The 21,264-nt window shown below is 42.7% G+C and overlaps 1 protein-coding gene across 1 annotated transcript in view; it reads right to left on the bottom strand.

Annotated features, from left to right (window-relative positions):
* Positions 1 to 19,429, bottom strand: part of ZSWIM6 (zinc finger SWIM-type containing 6) — a 109,046-nt gene extending 89,617 nt beyond the window's left edge. Inside the window, exon 1 of the mRNA XM_066339907.1 lies at positions 18,873 to 19,429. Coding sequence (XP_066196004.1) covers positions 18,873 to 19,383 — 511 coding nt within the window. The 5' untranslated portion in view covers positions 19,384 to 19,429. The remainder of the gene's footprint in view (positions 1 to 18,872) is intronic.
* Positions 19,430 to 21,264: the final 1,835 nt, after the last annotated feature.

Below are 21,264 nucleotides of genomic sequence, written 5' to 3'. Positions count from 1 at the left end.
TGTGTTCTGATAACCCTGTACATGTCAGTGAACTGTTCTAACCAGTTATCAAAAATGAAGAACTATGCCCTTTCAGAATCCTAAATTCTTACTAGCTTTTACTCCTTATAGACAATGTAGTTGAATAATTGCTAGGTGAATTGCAAAGTGAATTGCAAAGTGTAAGAAGTAAGGGAAATGGTGGGTGTAACCAATTTTAAATTGTTTTCTATTTTTAGTGAACACACTTGTGCTCTGTAAAAAAGCAACCTAAACACTCAAGCCTGCTGTAACTAAGCTCAGTGTCTTCTACATACAAAACAGAACTGAGAACTGAAACATTTTTAAGACTTCATGATGGGGATAGAATGGAACAAGATAAAGATGTAGTTTAATTCATACAGTATAATAACTTATTCTAACTAGTGAATAGGAGTTGCCTTGGTTTTAATATTAAGTATCAGTTATTTTGTTTGAGATCACAACTCAGCTGAGTTTAAACCTTTTTTCTCAAGGAAGACTCCCAAAGCACATACTTTAAAAGTGGTAGCATTGCATGTTAGAAATGCTCTTCGAATTTAAGTAAGAACTAGTTTCTATTATTTTATAGACTGGTCGATCCATAACAGTTTATAAACCAAAGTACAAAAAACAACAGTTTCCATATTATGAAGGCTGTGATAAAAACTTTGTTTGATTCTTCAAGAAATTTTGAAGATTGTGATAAAGACTTTTTCATTTTGTTCTTCAAGGGAAAGCGCTTTGCTCTCAGTAAACAAACAAGCTGGAAGTACAACACTACCTTGGTCCATGTGTGGAAGACACCATTTTCTATACCTCATTTATCCTGTAGAGTGCAACTGAGCAGCCTTCTTGTTATCATGCTGTTGCATTCAAATTCCTTTTCTTTGTGCATGGAGAACCTGATTTGATTTAGTGGCAGCTACCCTTCAAAGTAGAAGGAGCATTTCTCCCTAACAGAGCTCTCTCTAAACACTGTTGCCAAGTTAGAGGGTGAAAAGGCAGAATAAACAAAACACCAGAGCTAAAGTAGTCACACAGCTAGATCAAGACTTTATGGTAATGATTTAGGCACACAGAGAAATTAAGGAGGGGGCAAGTAGCATTCCTTTAAAGTTATCTAAGTAATAACACATATGCAAACTAAGTGGTATCATGTCTATGGAAGGAGATTACAAAAGCAAGCACATCAAATACCAGTTTACAAACATCAGGGGTTGCTTATTTTGAATGAGTATTTCCATAACACTCCCACATAATGCTGAATTCAGGGAAACCCAAGAGCTCCAGGACCTACAGGGTTTATTTATTTAATCTAGTATAACCCCAGTGACTCTGCCATTCGTCACCACAAGACAAATCACATCATGTGTGCAAGCATGCCCACTCCTCCTTTTTAACAATTATTCCCTGTGCATTAAAGCTTTTTTATACAACCCAAAAAGCAGCATACAAAAGCATACAGTCTTAAAATCCTTAAAGACAGTAAAACGAAAATAAATCCTTGCTTTTCAGTAACACCACAACTGGGGGAATTAGGTTTCCAGATATGTTTCCAATCTGCACTCGTGCCGCCAGCTGCCCCTACATTTGTGCTCTGGAAGTAGCGGGGAAGGTCTTTCCCACTCTGACGAAGGTCTTTGCTCTGCCCAAAAGCCAGCTCACCTTACCTCTGAAAGCATGAGTTTTTGTCAGCTGTTCATACAATAAACAGCTGTGGATGTATGAAAAATCTATTACTACTGGTTAAAAACAAAAGTTGGCAAGTAGTTTCTGTATTTACAGTGCACAAGTCTCCAAGACACGTAACCATTTCAATATATTCTGGAAGATATTTTTCTCCTTCCTCTCACACCTAATCTAAACCTTCAAAATTCGCCTGTGCAGACAGCCCAGTAAATGTCATTAACTTCAGAACGCCAAATTAAAGTGAGTCTCCCCGCTAACTGCTAATATGAAATGAGAACAGCAGCACAGTCATGATCTGTACATAGGGTTAATAAAGGTTTTCCTAGAGATTTTGCTCCTGCTTTAAGTGGACTAGGTGAACTGATATAAATCTAACAGGGTATATCATCTCTGAACACTGTCAAGAAAAGAAGTAAGTCATTCTACTTTTCAGGCATGCTCAAGAACTTACTAACTTTCAGTGAACTTGTTAAAAGTCAGAGATTCCATTCACCTGCTATGTTTTTTCACTCTTCAATCATCTCCCAATTATAGTACAGTTCCTAATGTGATGTATAATTTCAGGTGTAACTTCAAGTGATGACCAAGAGCTACTCCAGTCTTCACCAGAGGCTCCTCCTTTGCATTCAGTTCCTCTCTGTATTAATCAAATTAAAATAGGCTAAATAAAGATGCGTCAAATTGTATTCATAACAACCAGAATGCAAAGAGATAAAAAAGCTTGCAGTAATCAGGAATATCTTTCAAGATTTTAGCAATTAAGAATTGAAGGATTTGAAAATATTCACAGCCACTGCATCTCTGGAGATCAGTGTCAGAAATAGGTGGCTTAAATTGCAGCTGTCTTGTCATAATAAATTGGTTTGGATCTGGGCTTATCTTTTCTTTCCATTTCTTCATTACTACATGGAAGGGGAAGGAAGACACAGAAATAAACTGAAACTATCATGAAACTCAGTAAGAAACACAATGTAAATCTGTATATTCACCATAATTCATCACTCAATACATATTTTCCTTCACTGAGGGATTCCAGTATATTAAAACTGACACTCTGCTTTTAATGTCTTGATTTACTAAGTGTTCACAATTACACTTAGTAAAGTGTCTTGTCTAGGACAAGAACAGACACTACTGTCTAAAAGCAAGTATTACACATGTCATCTGAATGACTATGTTCTGAGGCCACCCAACAGCAGAAGCTTCCATGATTATGCACAAAACATCTATTTTCTTAATTACCTGGTGCTGCACTGTTCTTGGGAAGATAACACTAAAGGACACACAGCAGATGAACTAATTTTGTGCCTGTTGTTTCTCTACAAGTACTGTGAGCTGGAATAGATCAGTTACTTGCATCCTGACTCTGTGACAGATAAATCTTGATGGAATATCAAATCACTGTGCACACTAAGTTTTTCTGGGATGCATTCACAGAAACTGTGAATTAAGAGTAATTTCCTGAGTCCCAGTTCCTTGTTTGCACACAATTCTGTCCTTCAAGATGAATACATTTAGGGAGACTACTGGATGAACTACACCTACAATCTGCATAGCATAACCAGCAGAAACTTTAGCCTGCATTCAAAGAGCACCTAAAAGGACTAAAACTACACAAACAATTTTAGAAATGGTAGTAATCTGAAACCAGTAGGAGCCCTTCCTCACATGTTAAAATTTAAAATCCAATACTTGTTTTAAACTTGTCTACTAAGTCAAACAACCATGCATAACTCCACACCCACTGCAGCAACAGAAGAAACTGCACAAGCACATCTGGTGGCACATTCATTGCCCCATGGAAATTGCCCTGTGGATAGTCTCCCAATAGGACTTTAGCTCTTGGTGGGAAGCGGTCAGGTGTCTCTCAGGAAGGTGAAAGACAAAGGTCTGAAGAGAGAAAATTACAGTGAGCAGCTGAAACATTGCAGCTTCTGGCCATGTACCCACAGGCAGCATTCTCACCTACAGCTGGTGTTTACATAATGCTTCTGGAGGGCTTTGACAAGGATGGCAAGTGCAAGTCAAGATTCCTGAACCAGTTCCACAAAATGCTGAACTTGTGAGCAAATCTGAATGCAAAGACCTAACTGCATGGTAGTTAGGGGTAGACTCTTTTTCATTCAACTCAAGAGCCATGATGAGAACAGCCACTTGGACCTGTTACATCAAGAAACATTAATCCAAGTAAGTTTTACACTTAGCAGTGTTACAGAGACTCACTCAACTGCAGTACATAAATTTGCAGGTTTTTAACACTATTTTGAGTTTCCAGTAAAACAAATGCAAAAGAAGTTTTCCCCATATTAAAGATAAAACATGCTCAATTGTGCGTAAAATGAACAAAATACTTTTTCTAGAATTACATGATTTACCATCTTGGATTTATGCAGATATAGAAATTAAAGTACCGGAAGTAACTTCAGAATTTCATGAAGATAAAGGATGTCTACAAGGTCTGCTCCTCTCCTCTTCCCTTGCCTGGGTCTCATCCTTCCTGGGATTGTGCTGAATATAACTCACCCAAGTTTCAAAATTGAACACTTTTGTTGTATTTGAATGTGTTTAAAGAACCTCCTGCATTACTCATGGGGATTGTTCTTTTCCCTATTTGTTAAGTTTTGTGTGAGCAACAGCATTGTGTATAGCTCAAAACCCTGTTCTCAACAGCTAATTTCCCCTGACTGTACTTATCTTCAAAATAGCAAAGCAGAAGTAGGAATAAATGTGGAGGAGCCAAAAACAAGACAACCATGAAATCACACTAATTAGTACAAAACCTAAAAGACTGATATACCTGAGTGCCTTCCATTCTCCTACGCAGACAAAAGTTCAAACTGGTACTTCTTTAACAAACCTGACTTGCAGAAGTCATAGTCAGTTTCTAAAGTATCACATTAAACATGTCTCATGAGCCTAAAACAAGATATGGCAAAAAGTAGACACCTAATTTTATAACCATCTAATTTTATACCATTAGCAGTGGAGCTATAGAGCAGGAAAGATACCAGACCACACGACTTCACTCTCCTCTTTATTTCTTAAAAATAAGAAGTGTTTAGCTTACAACCTAGACAAACATGTACAATAAACACCACCTGCAGAGGTTTAGAAGGATCTAGACACCACAGTTAGGGCTGAAGGTCACACAGGCTCTCTTCTACCAGGAGACAACCCAGAGAGATAAAGAATGCTGCTTAAGCCTTGCACAACTTAAGGACCCCATGTCTTGCTCATGAATGCCTGCAACAGTCTGACAGCCACAACTGTCTAGCCAGAACTGTAGGAAGCCTCTAGGAAGTGAGAAAACCAGACAAATACTTCCTCACTGTTGTAAGGAAGTATTTACTGTTAAAAGTAAGCCAGTAAAAAGCTTTGATCTCCCACTGTTGAAGCAGTTGAGAAAGTCAAAGTACCCTCTCCCAGACAGGCAAGTCCCACAAAAATTCTCTCCATGGTAAAGGAATCCATTTCTGCCCTAAAAATGGCCTCATCTGCACTGCGAAGTGTGCAACAACGTTCTCATGTGCAACAAAGTTCTCATGCACTTCTTCCCTCCACCAGTTATGGGCAAACGAAGCTCTGCATTAAGATCACACATGGACTTTGAGTCCTGAAAACAGATCATTTCAATAAACTTACCAAACTCACTTACCAAAGCAGCTGTCTGTCATTTAGTTTCCACACTACAGAAGTTATATAAAAGCACCATTCTCCTCAATTATTGTTCTACTTGGGGATGCAGTAATGATACTGGAACATCACAAAGCTCTTTCAGATTCTCAGTAAATCTGTATCAAAAATACTTATTTTACAAGCAGCAAGGCTTTTTCTCACCTACAAGCCAGCCCTAAAAACTCAGCTTGAAATCTCCACACTGTGCTCCATCAGTTCTCTCTCAAGCATTACTACCAGCAAAAAAAGACCATGCCAAACACCTAAAGTCCCTGCTATGCTACCATAACCCTGCAACCCCCAGTGACACCTGAGTAGCAAGAGATCTAAGTTCAAGAAGCAAAGAAGAGACTTCTCATTCTTAGTTATGTTGGCTCAGCAGGTCTAATCACACAAAAAGCTATGAACGCTTACTTTATCAACAGCTATGATGAAAATAAACACAAAACACACAACGCGGACACCAAACAGCAGCATAGTAAGGAGAAAAATTACTTCAGAAGTCTAGGTTATAAGTATGCTGAAGTTGAGCACTGCCACAAAAGAGAAAGAAATTTATAACTGAACTTTGAAGGCAAAAAGTACCTTTTGCAACAGCTATGCAAATACAGACCAATATGAATTTGCACAATTGGACTAAATGGTTAGGTATTTCCTTCCCCTTTCCTGTACTCTTTAACTAAACATTTGTCTGGCTTTCTTTTAACCACTGATGGAGTGTGGGAGGGGTACTCATCACTTAGCCAAGGTTTTGTGCCACAAAAAAAACACCCACTGTGGATGCAGAGACATGGAAAATGGCTCATTTATATATGCCTAACACAGAAACTGGACTCAGGAAAGGCCTGTCCCTGATGGCTCTGAAACAGACAGGTTGTCTTTCACCACAGTTCCCAAGCACAGGAGCTCTTTCCTTTCCCCAGGCAGCAATTAGGGCTTCATGTCCACTTTAGGTGAGTCCCAAGTGTGACTGATACAGAAAGGAGCCCTGCCCTTCTCAGTGCCCCCTCGTGCAATCTTCCCTGCCTTGCACCAACAGTAGCATTTTCTTGGCAAATAAACCAGGTAAAACTCACCAAGCGAGATCTGAATTCGTAAGCAGGCAAGCCGTCTGGCTCACCATGCAGCTCCACAAGCCCTAACACAAGCTGAAAGCTTTGGAACTGCAGTGCTCCTTTGACAGCAGCCTGCACTTAAGCCAGCCTAAAGCAATCACATAAATTCAGGGTGAATAACACGGTGGTCATCACACTAGGTGAAGTTCGCAAATGGCAATCACAGAAAACTTTTCCAAGATACAATTTTATAAGCACAGCAATGTGCATTTTCTGTTCTAAAACTTACACAATGAGGCACAGAGAAGTACATGAGTCATGGCTCAGCAAATGAGTCAGTTCTTTCATTTACCATATTCATGACAAGTATTTCACCACGGAAAACAATTATTTTGATAGGCCTGTTTTGTAGTCTGTCCTTGGAGGAGTTCACTGAGTGACAAGAGATTGCAAGCCTGCTGGAACAGGCTCTTGGAGAATTCCCGTGCTCACAGCCACACTGCGCTTCCATATCAGCAGCTTTCCTTAAGGCAGCAGGCTTGGTCAACCAGGATTGTGCCCCCTCCCTACGAAAAGGACTAACTGGAAATGTAGTTACAACTTCTGTCAGAGTTAAGGCCTTTGTCACTTATTATCTTTGTAGACAACCTAAGGTTACCAGCCTTACGATGAACGCAGCAACCAGGCCTGTCTTTGCACTTGAAATTCGTATTTACAAAGATCAGAAACTACCGACTAGAGCCCTTGTTCAGCACACCACATGTACACAGGCTTTGCAGGCTGGTACTAGAGTCTCCAAACAGCTGACATGCAGGGCTCAAGTTAGTGGAGGCCCTGCATTGCTGCACCACATCAGGGCCTGTGAGCTGTCACCACCACACTGGACACCACTGTTAGACACCTACAGTACATACTGCCCACAAACATTGCAAGAGCCCCCTGCTTGCAAATATACCCACTCCTGACAGAAAGCGGCTGACCAAAGTTGCTCTTACCAGTGCAAGAGAAGCTGGTCGATGCAGAAAGTATGGTGTGAGGCCAGTGTGCTCTGCAGAGAATAAGCCTGTCAAAGGTCCTCCAGCCTACACTGAACATGCTGCTGCTGACTCACATTATTTGTACCCAGCTACTGATGGAAGATTAAACTGCAGGCTCCTTCTGCAGCAGTCCCACCTCCAGCACACCACACAAATACAGCATCCCCACTCTGCTGCCGATGGGGAAACTGGCATCAGGTGCAATACAGATGGATCTGCTCTTGACGTTGTCATATACAAACACCACACACCCCAATCCCCAGGCTCATGACACTTACTGCCTCACCAATGCTGCACGACATGCTCTACCTCCTGGGCTCCTGGAGCAAAACATAGCTATACAAAACCCCCCATGCCTACCAATTAAGCTACATGTACGCCAGGCTAATATACAGACACTCCTTGCACTCTAATTCTGCTGATTCTCCCACCTCGCTCGCCCATTAACTTCTGCCTGGGGTGCTTTCATTGTATCACACCACCACCGTGTTGCACATCACCCTCTTGCTCCCACAACGAAGTTATGGAGTACACCAAGGCCCTTGCTTGGAATGTGGTTCTGCCATTGGGCCCTTGCTGGCTCCAGTGCACTGCATCACACTGGGATGGCTCTCACTGTGGTCTGCAGTGATGACATCCTCTGGATTCAGGTTCCTGTACCTTTCAGCACTCTGGGAAAACGCTGATTCCCCTCCTAGAACTTTAGACTTTTACAGATTTTTGTGCTTCTCCTTTTACTTCCTAAAATCACAACTTAGTGTCAAATTGCTCAGTCATTTTCCTCTGCTTCTGCCTTTCAGATGTTTCTCAAGACTTGATCTCTACTTTTTAACTTCCCTTTGCTATTCATTGAGGGAGGGGAAGATGGACCACATAAGAGGCAGGATTCACTGAAGCACATGCCCATGATTCACATCTCTTTCCACTCATCCATTCTAACATTCCACTAGCTATCATTTCACACTTTGAGCATCAGGAAGGAGTAGCTTTGATCTTACTGACATCTTGCTCCCTAAAACTATTTTACATACTAGGAATATTCAGCTTTCTGAGAAGAGCAGCACCCTTCCTTGTCCTGCTGAGCAGATACAAGTCCTTCCTTTCAAGTGCAAGACAACTTTGGATCTCTTCAGTACTGAGATTACAATGCTCACATCTGTCCTATGTTTTTAGTGTTTACCACTTATCTTATACCGCTATCAATGTTAAGTTTGTCTTCCATATGGCCTCTTATCAACAGGAAAAGCTTCTCTAGTCCTTCTGCAGCAACTCTGACAGTTGTCTTCCTTTTTCCCCTTCCTACTTTTGTCTTTAGTACTGTCCAATGAGGCTGCATATTATTCTTCATCAGATTCTTTTCTGCAGTCCCTATCCCAGGTCAGACAATACACAGCAATATAGCAATATACAATGCTTTAAAAGTAAGCTATTTAATGTCTGTTCAGGAGAATTAAATTATTGAAAATGGCTTAAAATTTTACCTAAAATTTATCAACTAATAATTAATACTATGAAAAAATATCTTTCAAACAGTTGTACAAGATTAAGTCAATGGTTTTGTTACCCCACCGGTCAACCTTCCACTATTATGTAACAGAAATAGCTTCTGCTGAAGTAAAATCTGACAAACAGGCTTCAAATACACAGAAAGTCACCATTATCTGAAAAGTCAGAGCATTACCTTTGGGCATCAGATATATCTTATTACTAAAATTGAAATTGGAACAAAAGGTTGAAAAGAGTGTCCGGACAGCCACTTCATAACTTAAAACTATTTTAGAATTTCAAAAGCTATAGAACACCTAAGTTAATGTTCACTAACCTATTGTCCATCTTGAAACCTGTGTTTCCTTTTGTATAAAAAATTCCGTCAGCTTCCATGCTTTCACTAATACCCATTAAAGTAGAGCATATAGAGGGAACAGTCATTCAGACTATGTCCTCCTTAAATACACCTCATCAGGTATCTAATGAGGTCTTTGACCTTTATCTTATCTCAGGAAGTACTACTTCCCCACTTCCCCACTTCTCTTCTTGGCCTCTCACCTATAAAGCATTTTACTCAGGATTTCACCACCTTTCTTCTCTTCAATGTATTATTCAGTAAGAAAAACTCTTGTTTACTCCTAAACACATCTTTGTTCCTTGCTACCAAACAGTCACTTACATTTATCATGTACAAAATTACCTAGAAATCAAACCTGTAAACTACTGCCAGGATACATGACAATTTAAAAACTGATCACTCGAAATGGTCAGTAAAACTAAGTGGTATGCTGTTTTTAAAATTTATACATAAGACTAATAAATTTCTTCTCAGCTTCCTTATCCCATCAGATTTTCACAGCAGCTGTTACATCATGTCCTAGTCCTAGTCACTGCCTGCCATTCATGCATTAGCACACTGAGCTGAAGTCACTTCTATTAATTCATGCATTTGTATTTGACCAGGAAAGCTGCATGATGCTGCTCTCACATATCATGGCTTACAATAACAAAACTATAAAAAACAGCTGTGCATTTTATGTCATCCTCATCCTCCTGCCGTGAAGGAAGCAAAACAGCAGTTCTGGGCTTCTGTATAATATAGCTACACTAAATCCAGAAACAGAATATAATGTACTTGATATTTTATCCCCCAGACACTAACTGTAGATAGTTTGCAAGGTTTCAGTTTACAATCTAAATCAATGGAAGAACTGAGACTCATTTTGCATGTACCACAGCAGCAGCATAGACAGCTGTCCCAGCTGTCATTGGTAATAACAGCTTATTACCAATTTCAGAGTATTTCAGAGTATTTCAGAGTATTTCAGAGTATTTCAGAGTATTTCAGAGTATTTCAGAGTAAAAGTGTTCCATTTTTCCTTTTTCTTGAACTAATATATTAAGCAATTCATTTAGACTATTGATTTTTCTTGTTCTTGAACTTTTAAAATCAGCAGGCTTTGCAGAATTGTCCTAAAGAAGAACAAGCCATGTTTAATCCAGTAAGCATGATCACTAAACCCAGTTTTGTAAATATGCAAATGAGACTACTTTCCACCCTCCCAAAACACTGCATTATATTCCACTGATAGCAGAAGCAAAGTCTGATGGAACTGGTGTGGAAGCAACCAACAGCTTACAGTACATTCTCCACTCAACTGATTCCCTCATATTTTCCAAAAGATCCCAATGAGATTATTAGTAAGTGTATTTGGTAATGAATTATTAACACAGATTTTCTCTGCTATCCTTTCATTGCCACAGCTCCACAAAAGAGGAAGAAAGGACCAACAATGTAGCACATGAAACGCTGAAGACCACGCTACGTGTATTTATTTATAATACTGACAAACATACTATCGATCCCATCATTAATCACTGAATATGGATCAGTGCTCCATGCATGCCAGCCTAGCCAAAATATCAAAGCTAAATGTAGAAATTAAAACCTAGTAATAAAGCTCAGAAGCCAAGGGTAAGCTAGAAACTAAAGTGTTTGAGTTTAAAAAGTTTGTGCTGCCACTAGGCCTTGCATACATAATGGAGCATTGCTATGCAGAAAAAAGGGAGTCCACTAGCATAAAAGAAAAAAAGAGTCAAACTCTAAGCATACAGAAACAAACATGAGAGCCACTGCTGAAGCCTTTAACACAAAGCCAAGCTTTTAACACAAGCTTAAAAACAAGTAATTAGAATACACACAAACTGGATCCTCTACTGTGTTAAAGGTTGTACATTTGTCTCACATTCTATAAGCCTTTATTCAATTTTAAGTGTATTGATGGTCTAATGTTTTCTATCGCATTAGTCAGTGTAAATTAAACATTGTAGTCAGCTGCACAATTCCTGCATAGCTCCTGCAATATCACTGCATTATTACCGGCTGTCAGTAACCAGTTAACAGTTAAACTTGGCACACGTAAAATAAAGTGTCTCATTTCTTAGAAGTCATACAGCTATGCAACAGTTGATTTTTCAGGCCTTTAAAACAATAATTTGAATGCAATTAACTTCTGTGTAAAAATTAAGAAAGACACAATAAAAATATATATTAACATGAAATACTTTACTATGCCATTTACCCCATCATTTTTCCAACTATGCCGAAATGTATTAAAGGTCTGACACCAATTAACAATGAAAGACAACTTATGTAAACAGGTGGATTGTTTAACAGACTCCAATAAAAGGTAAACACCTGAATTTTTAGAACATTAATTCAGTAAATGAGCTTCTTATTTATCTGATCAGCTGGCTCTACTAGTGCAAATTTAAACTTACTGAGAGGTTTCACTGCATCCCTCCAATTAGCGTCAGACTTCCTCAGCCATTGCCCTTGCATTTCCAAAGCAAAACTTCCAGGTATTTCAAGACTGTCAAATACAGTCACTTGCAAAGAGGAATGAAGGCTTAGAGTAAAAAATAATAATAAAATATAAATAACCTTTAAAGCCACAAATAAAAAAATCACACTCTCCTTTTTAAAGCATGTAATGGTGTGCATCACAATTAGTTTAAAATACACTCTAAACACTGCTGAAATCTGCCCTCTTTGACAATTTGGTTTCCACTTTTCAGAGATGTTTAATAAAGTGTTGGTAAAAAACTCCACATTAGGACTCTTCAGTCTATACTGAATCGTGTCACATCAGAAAATGTCTTTTGTATGCCCACTCAGCTCTTACAGCAGGCCTTTTATCAGTTCTGACTTTAACACAAAAGAACTCTCTACACTGTAGTTACTATTAGAAGGCTCAACTCCTTCAGCCTGTTTGCACATTTGCAGAATTCAGTCAGAAAACAAGTATTTTAAGACGGTGATTTATACCCCAGCTTTTCCAGACCTTCTGGCCCTCCACAGCAAGGCCAAGGCAACAAAGACTGGATGCATGTTGCTGCTTCAGAGGACAGGAGGGTAATGTGCCGTAAGGCCATCACATCAATCATGGTAATTGGCATGTAGCTGGAAGGAGAATGCAAACCCGTGTACAGCACCAGCCAACATCGCTAGTGATCCAGGTCACAGAAGGTTATGAAGCCACATCAAGGGCTGCACACATACCCAGCTGAGAACTTTTTACATAGGTTGTCTTGGACAGTAAACCAAGAGGAAGAACTGGAAGTTCGAGGAGACAGATCTCTCAGAACAAGTGCAGTTGTTGGACAGCACTCAAGCATTCACGTGCTGTCCGGGTGACTGCATTCCACGCAATCAGAATTCACATTAAATCTGTATCCTTGCTGCACATGAAAGCTTTTTAAGATTTCAAATTAGTTCATGTCACAACATATTCATAAATTAGGATAGCTTTTGTCAGTTAAAATAGTGTGGTCCTTTTTTGACTTAGCTTTCGGCTTTTTTTTTAAAGATATTTAAAATGCAAAATTCTTCTACCTAACTTCTCAAAAACATAAGCTGAACAGAAAACAATTTAAGGAATATCAGCTGCTTTCCTACATTACTGTAACTTTGCATTCATATTGACACTACCAGAAAACTTCACACTTTATCCTGACATCACTAGATTACCTAGATAGCAGGTGACACTTAAATTGAACTCATGCAGACAGATCTTAGTGCATGCCACATCTACCACAGTTCATCCTTCAGCAGTAAGAACTGCACGTGACAGTTTCACTCATTTTTTCACCTGAATTTTTTTAATTAGAACTTGACCAGAGTCTTAAGCAATGGTTTTGACAGGTTAATTTATAAAAGCAAATGATACAGCAAAATGCAGCAACTAGCTAATGATTTCTAAGGAAACCAGTTTACCTGATGAAGACTTTTAAATAGTCCCAGCCTACCCTCACACACAGATTTGGTGTTTAATTAATAGTTCACCTCTCAAAGTTAGCATACAGGGAGAGAGAGAGCAAATGCAGCGATCAGCTGCTGGCATGACAAGTGGCTCAGATTCAAACACTGCAACATACCAAAACATCAGATCATACACAAAGATGGAATCACTTTCTAAAAGGAATGGCAGCTTTGAAAATGAATTTTTTTTTTCTTGGAAGTGAGGAAAGCCTTGAAATAAAAGGGAAAATGGAATATAAGAAACATGAAAACTGAACTAAAACAAGGAAGGTTTTTTTTACATGAACCAAATACAACTCTCCTGTATAAAAGAAGATTTTTCATTTTAAAAATTGTGATGGCAAGTGATTAGCAATTATTTTCCTTAAAAATAATTATACAGCAGTACTGACATTGTCCAATTACATTTATGCTACTATTCCAAATTACATAGGAAGACAGTATATATAAGTTTTATTTCTGTATCTTGAGATCACTCTAAAATACTTACATTCTCTTGGAATCTAGATTAGATATTTTTAGAAAGCCTGAATTAAAGGTAGGAGCTGATTTACAAGGCTTTTTCACCTTCGGTGATCTGGTCTTGAAAGACAGCTTTTTTACTTTTTTAGCTCTATCTTTCCTTTCAAGGTTTCCAAAGAAATGATTCAAGGTCAAGGACAGTGTATTAGAGCACACACACAGAAAACAGCTTGCATATTCCCCAATTAACGCACTGCATTCCAAATCTAACAAGGAAACTGGAATGCATTAGATGTCTCCCTTTCAGGAAGAAACATTTAAAAATTAGCTTACAAGTTTCTGTTCTGGAACTTGGGAACATCAGTAGTTATTTCTTAGAGCAAACTGAAACTGGAATCGATGAAGGCATTTTTGCAAGACTCTACTAGTCTTGGAACTAAGTCAAGAACAGTCCAGCAAAAAGTCAGACATCATTTGTTTAAGCCCATAACACAATATTGTATTAACAAATTCTGGATTACTTGTTTTACTCATGCATTCCTAACCAAACCCCAACTTAGGCTGATTGTGGAAGAACGTGATTGTTCTTTCACCATTTCAGCACACTAAATTCTCCTCTTCAATAGGCAGAATTTAAGACAACCTTTTTCCCTTGAAAAAAGGTCACTACACATACCAGAACACTTTAGTATCACAGGTCAAAGAAAGTTAACACTAAACACAGTGCCTGCACTGCAGCTAATGACAGCCTCAGTTTTTTCACACAACTCAGTACTACTTTCACAAAGTACATCACTTTACTAAATATATCTGTCCCATAGGTTTCATCAACAATTACATATATATAGCATGCATCAGTGAGGATTACTGTATTTGCTGAAAGTCGTAGTTCAACCCACAGCACAGTATAACATTAATGCCACCTTTGATAGTAAAATACTCGGCATGGTTTTATTAACTAAAAAAACAGTGTTTCATGCTATCCCTCTGGCACTCAAACAACTGAGTCCTGAAAGAAGAGAAATTACTTTTGTTTTACTTGCTCTGCAATTTCAGAAAGTTTTGGGTTTTGTTTTTTTTTTTCAGTAAAGATGGGTAGGAAGAATCAAAATTTAACTCAAATCATTGTCCACTAAAACAATCTGAAATCTGCTGACTACAGTACACATTCCACCAGAATTACATGCAGCCACCAATATGGTCTTCCAAAACCTCCTCCTGCTCCTGCTGAAAAAAATGGTTTCTCCTGGTTTTGAAAGCAAAACAAATTTCTAGTCTTTAACTTCAGAACAAATAAAAGAAACATCAGTGACCTTCACCCACTATTTAACAAAGGGGAATTTTTACTTTGCTTTCCTCTAAGAAGCATTTTGGTTACATCCCCTGACCAGGTATCCCTGAGGGGCTTCCAAATCACAAGCTTGCAGCTCCAAGTTAATAATGCTCTTCAGCTGATCTTCCTTCCACAGACAAGGCAAGTTTCTATCTCATAATACTAACATCATATTCTAGAGCTGTGGCAAGTTCCAGTCAATGAATTCCTTCTATTTTCCTTCCCTAGGAGTGTCTTCCCTCCAACTCACTCCCTTGCCATTCATACCTAAAAGGCATGACTTACCACAGCCACAGAGCCTTATGCCACCATGGAAAGGCCTGTATGAGCAAGCAGGGTCTACACAACAAAGACAAACTTCAAATTACCAACAGACAGGGATAATATAGGAGTACTTGTATGACATATCAAAAAAAAATTTCAAGTACTTCTAAGCAGCTGCAGCTGTGAAGCTGAGCTTTACAGCACTAAAGCCAAGGCAACCTCTGTCTTTCCCCAATCAAGAGTCATACCAGCAGAGGCACAGGGGTTTATTTCTTCTCCTAGAATAGCTGCATTAAGGGCTCTCGCCAGGTCAGCTGTGCTATTGAGGGATCACACCTCTTCCTAACCTTGACAGCCACAGCCGTGACGACAATACAGTACTGTGTACTAATTCAGGACTAACCTCAGAAACCAAATATATACTTCGCCATCTAAAACTGTCTGCTTGCTCCTGGCATCTTCACAAATCTGGCCAAATGAAATACAGTCTGATTTTCCTTCCAGATTGTTGTATTTACTCACAAAGTGCTTTCTTGTTTAGACTGCAATTTTTACTAAAAATACTAGGTTTGAAGTAAGTTAAACACAGGCATGGTAAAAGAGTTGTTTTATGCAGTTGGGAAGGTTTCCTTTTGGAGCCTGCATTCTCTATTTTTTTTTAATAAACAAAAAAAGAAAAACATATAGTTCATATCTAGTTGAAGCATATCAAAAAGATATAAATATATCAATAAATTAGATGCAAATTGAATTCTGAAGCCATCTTCTTCTGAGAAAAATCGTTCAAAATTAAGTGATACTAATTATTACGCTAGGACAGCACCAATAAACCACAGAACAGGCCAGCAGACAACCTTACTGCCTGATCATCAAGAACGTTGTATGTATCACTAATACATCATCTTCATTTTATTTCAGATTTTCTTTACAGCAAGACAATGCACAAGAGAAGGCAATGAAGCAGAATCACATGAAGATTTTTAGCAAACCTTAAGATACAAGGTTTGTGAAATCTTACTGCTTAAAATGATTTACCATGATAAAATTGTCAGAATGTTTATTCAAGGCTAATCCAAAATACTTAAAATGCAAAATTCAGAAGCAAATGGTGCCATTTAACTACTGCTAAACTAAAATTTATGCATCTCTCAAATCAAGTCCTGCATTCTCTGTTTATAGTGATACTTCAGGTTACAAGTAAGGCTGTTAGAACTTGCATGTAATAAAATGTGTTTTGTCCAATAGCTGCACTTTTCCACAGTTCAATAGTTAACATTTACAGAGTTTCCATTACTCATACTGCAAAGAACATACGTTCACATTTTTACGGTCACTAAACATGCAATTACATAAACTTTATTCTAAATTTTCATCAATGTTACATATTCATTTGTATGATATGGAACCAATTCCATACTCTGCCCAACAACTCACTCTAGAGCTGAATTGCCTCTAACAGTTGCACCTTTCTGCTTCACGAGTATCTTGTCGGCAAGATCCAGTCTTAATGACACAGCTACCTATCCAAATTACACAAGAACTTTCCTACAGCCAAGACCTAGACTACCCAAGTCCTCCATAACTCCCTCGCCAAAGGCCTCAGTCAAAACAACTGACATCTTTCATATCACCAGTTTCCACTACTATTTTCGCATAGAATTTCAAAGGAGGCTCATATAAGGTTGGGGGGGGAAAATTACAACAAAGCAAATATATTTTCAGCAATACGTTTGTAATTTGTTTGAAATGCATTTAAGGGTTCGAGAAGAACCAGTCAACACTTCAGTCATATTTATGCATATTTTCTTTCTTCACACTGACCATTGCCAACATTACTCAATGCCCTCCCCTTTAAAGACACACAAAAAGTTACTTTTTTTCTTTCATCACTACTCACTGAGGCCTGTTCCACTGCTGAAAGCAAGCAAAGTAAAGTCCTCGCTGGGTGTCTGCCTCCTAGAGAAGACTGCATTTTTTATTTATTGCCCCTTGGCTTTATTTTCACAGTGAATTCCTGGCTTAAATGCAATCAGCCAAGAAACCCTCCCTATGTGCACTCCTGTCATTCCTAATCGCTTGCAAACAGAATCAAGTACAAGCAAAAGGGGGAAAAAAACCCTCAGCACTGCCAACCAAACCAGAAAAAAGCCCTACTTCGGGTTTCGCCAGTCCTGAGGAACCACAGATGCCCCTCAGACCCCTTAGAAAGAGAAAGTCAAAAGATGAAATTTAAGGAAGTTAATTAGATTAAAGAAAAAAAAAAAGTCCCCCTAGGCAGAAGAGAAGGGCACTGAGCCCAAGAGCAGGGACACATCTTCCCTTCGGGAAAAAAACTGATGGCACATTTGCAAGGTGCCCGCCAAGTCAAACCCACAGCAGGCAGCACCGTGGTTTTGGGAGAGCATGAAGGGGGGAATCGCGGCGCCCCACACACACACAAACACACACACCCCAAGCCGCCGCCGTCAACAAAAGGCGAGCAGCAGCCTCTTTTGTCTGTCTTCCCCTTTTCAGGGGAGGAGGAGGGGAAACGACAGAAAACTGAGAGGAAAAAAAAAAAAAAAAACAAAAACGCAAATAAACATGAAAATGAGAACAAAGTGGCCGGGTCGCACAAAGAGCATCACCACCGGCGGCGCGGACTGCCTGCCGGGGGCGGCTCCCCTGCCATCCCCTGAATGAAAGAGGAGCCGCCCCCGGCAGACAGCCCCCCAAAAGTGGGGGAATACCCACCTCTGCAGCCCTTTAAACAGTGGCAGGGAGGAGTTAACCCAGGGAGCCCGCAGCGGGTTGAAGAACAGCGGCAGGCGGCTGGGCTGGGGGGTGAGGAAGAGGAAGGGGGTATTGTTCCAGTAGGAGGAAGAGCTTCGCTTTCCCCCCCTTGTAACGACACTGCTCAACCTAAAGCAACCCACCCAGCCCTACCACCCCCGGCAGGGCGAATCGCGCCCCTTCCCTCCGGCTCGTCGCCGCTGCCCTAGAAATGCCTTTGTTCGCGGATCCCCCGCACTCCCGCTGCCGGGGTCTAGCACCGCTTTAATGTCTTTATTTTGGACGGCGGCGCAACCCGCTCCCCCCTCCTTCCCCCGCCGGCCGCCCTTCTGCTGATTCATTTCCACCGGCGGTCCCCCTCGGGATGGGGGGGGCGGCATCTCCTCGCTATTGTGGTTCGGGGGAAAACGATGACCCGGATTACCGGGGGTGGACGCTGGAAGGGGGGCAGAGCCAAACGGGATTACAGTGGCTGGATTACCGGGAGCGGGCACGGCGCGGTGCGGGGCCGCGAGTTAAAGGGACAGGCGGGAGCCATGTCCGTGTCACGGAGGCAGGGAGCCACCGCGCGTCCCGGGCACGAGGGGGAGGAGACCGGCGGAGGAAGTTGCCCGGCCCACGGCAGAGCCGGGGAGTGAAGGGCTCGCACGGGCCGGGCCGCAGGCGGAGAGCCGCGGCGGAGAGAGAGGGACGGCAAACGGGTGACACGCAAGGGGAGACCCGCAGCCCCGAGCGGCGGCGGCCTGGCCCGGGAGCGGAACCGGCTGGTGACTCACCGACTTGCAGGACGTTATCGACGCAGCCGCCGTCGAGCAGAGCGATGCCCCTGCGGAAGGGCAGCCGGTTCTCGTCGGCGGCAGCGGTGGCGGTGTCCATGGCCCCACCAGGCGCGGCGGCGCCCGCGGGGCCGGCGGCTGGATCCTCGGCGCCGGTGTTGAACGAGGAATACATACAGATTTCCCTCTCGCTGCGGGGGAAGGACCAGTAGACGATCCTGCGCTGCACTGGCTCCGGGATCCGTTCGAACCGCTCCTCTACCCGCTGGAAGGGCCACTTCTCCGCCACCTTGCGAGCGGCGATGTCCAGCAGGGACTCGGGGCTCTGGGTCTTGCCGAGCGGCAGCAGCCCCAGGGCGGCGGCGGCAGCTGCGGAGGAAGGTCCGGCGCAGAGCGCGCCGCCGCCGGGCCCGGAGCCGCCCGCCCGCAGCCCCGGCCTGCAGCCCGAGCCATAGCCGGGTCTGCAGCAGAGGCGCTTGGCGGGGTGGGGGAGCTGACCGCGCTCCGCCATGATCGCGCCGCTTCTAAGCCGACAGCGGAAGTGGCTGTACCCTATAAACGGCTCCAGGAAGGCAGCAAGCGCCCGCGAGCCCCCGGGGACACGCCCCCTCTGCCCTTATGTGGCGAAGAGGGCGGGGCCGCGAGGGCTCTCCGGCCGCGGGGTGGGCGGGGCCTTATGCAAATCAGCGTCACAAACGTAAATAGAACGGCGAGGGGGCGACGGGGGAAGAGCGAAGGGGCGGCGCGCGCTCCCCCCTCCGCCTTCCCGACCTCTTTTCCCGTTGATGTCACGCGCGAAGCCCGGGCGCGCCCTCGCGCGCGTGGTGGGAAAAGGGGGGCGTGGCCGGCGGCGCCCCCCGCTCTGCCTCCATATAGGGAATGGAATGCGGGGGCGGGGCCGCCGCCGCGGCCTGAACCCGGTCACCTCTGCCGGGAAAGCCGGAGGGGCGGGGTGCGCCGCGCCTCGCGCACGGGAAGTACGGTACCGGCTGCGGCCGCGCCGGGATGAAAGACCTGCGCTCCTGCTGCGGAGGTGGGCCGCTGCGGGCGAAGCCCTTTCCTTCCGCCTCCGGAGCAGGGGCCCAGGTGCGTATATAACGAGCTCTTGAGCTGTACGAGTGAGGCGCGCCCCAAGGCGCGTTGGTGGTGTGTTTTGTTGGGGAGTTTTATTTTCCTTCTATTATAGGTAGTACGGTAAAGCTCGTCATCCCCGTCCAGCGCCGGGTTGGCTCTGGCCATGTCAGGGCTTGGAAGCGCTCCGGGAGAGCCCAGGCACGGGGCTGGGCGGCGTGGACCCGCTGGGAGTTAGTTGGAGGCGATGGAAGCACCGTGTTTGCCCAGGTGGGTCGTGAGGATATCGTGACACAGGGGAGGGTCAGAGTCTTTAAAAACCGTGCCGTTCGGGTCCGTACTGGTGCCTCAAATTAAGCGTCCATCCTATGAAAAAAAGAAAAATTAAAAAGATATATATATGCTGAGCACGGCTGCCCGCTGCTCCCGGCGCCGCTCCTGGAAGAGCGGCCGCATGGAAGTGGCGCGCGGCGGGGATGGAGCGGGCGCCGCTGTGCGCGGGGAGCCTTGGGGCCGCGTGCCGCTGCGCACCGACGGGCGCCTCTGCTTCACCACTTAAATGTAAAAAGAAATTTTCCTGGTGTTTTTGATTTTTATCTGGGAAATGGGGATTACGCTTTGATGCGTCACGGTAGAGCAGTCACCTTTTTTTTTTTTTTTTTTTTTTTTTTAATTAACCAAACGTTTTTTACTAATTGAATATTTCGGAACTGTAGCTTTTTTGGGCGGCATTTTTGGGCGGCTTGCAGTTGAAAACAGCTCTTACTTGGTCGGCAGCCTTTGCTCGCATGCCGTGTCCTGAGAAAGCCGCAATTGGAGTGGCTTCCCTCTGGTTTCCTAGGCTGGTTTTCCCAGACAAACTACATTTTCCATGATGCAGCGCAAGCCGCCCTCGGCGGGGAGGCGGTTCCGTCAGGGAATGCGGCGGAAGAATGTCAAGCGTGCCGGGATTAAGATCTAAGAGGTGCAAACAGCATCGCCTTGGCTCGAAATTTTGTCGGCTCCTTTTTGTTTCCACCAACCCCCCCTGCTCCATCCCCGACTGGAACAGGAGCTTGCTCTGTAGTCGAGCGATTGAAAAGATTTGCAGGAACTGGATTTTCCGTTAAAAGCGGGTGGGAAATTGAATGGAATTTGTCCGACTCGCTGACTCATTTTTAGAGAAAGATTGGCAGAAACCTGGAATGGATTAAAATTTGCACGTATTGGGGAAGGGTAGGAGCTGGAACCCTGGATGCCGAAAATGTGTATGCTTTTAAGCTTCTAAACAGCACTATTTGGAAATTTCTCGGGTAGAGAATTTTTTTGCATCTAGGTATAG

This window comes from Sylvia atricapilla, chromosome Z, assembly GCF_009819655.1.
Source record: "Sylvia atricapilla isolate bSylAtr1 chromosome Z, bSylAtr1.pri, whole genome shotgun sequence".
Classification (NCBI taxonomy): domain Eukaryota; kingdom Metazoa; phylum Chordata; class Aves; order Passeriformes; family Sylviidae; genus Sylvia; species Sylvia atricapilla.
Note: the sequence above shows the minus strand (reverse complement) of the source record. Positions and strands in the feature narration are given on the sequence as shown.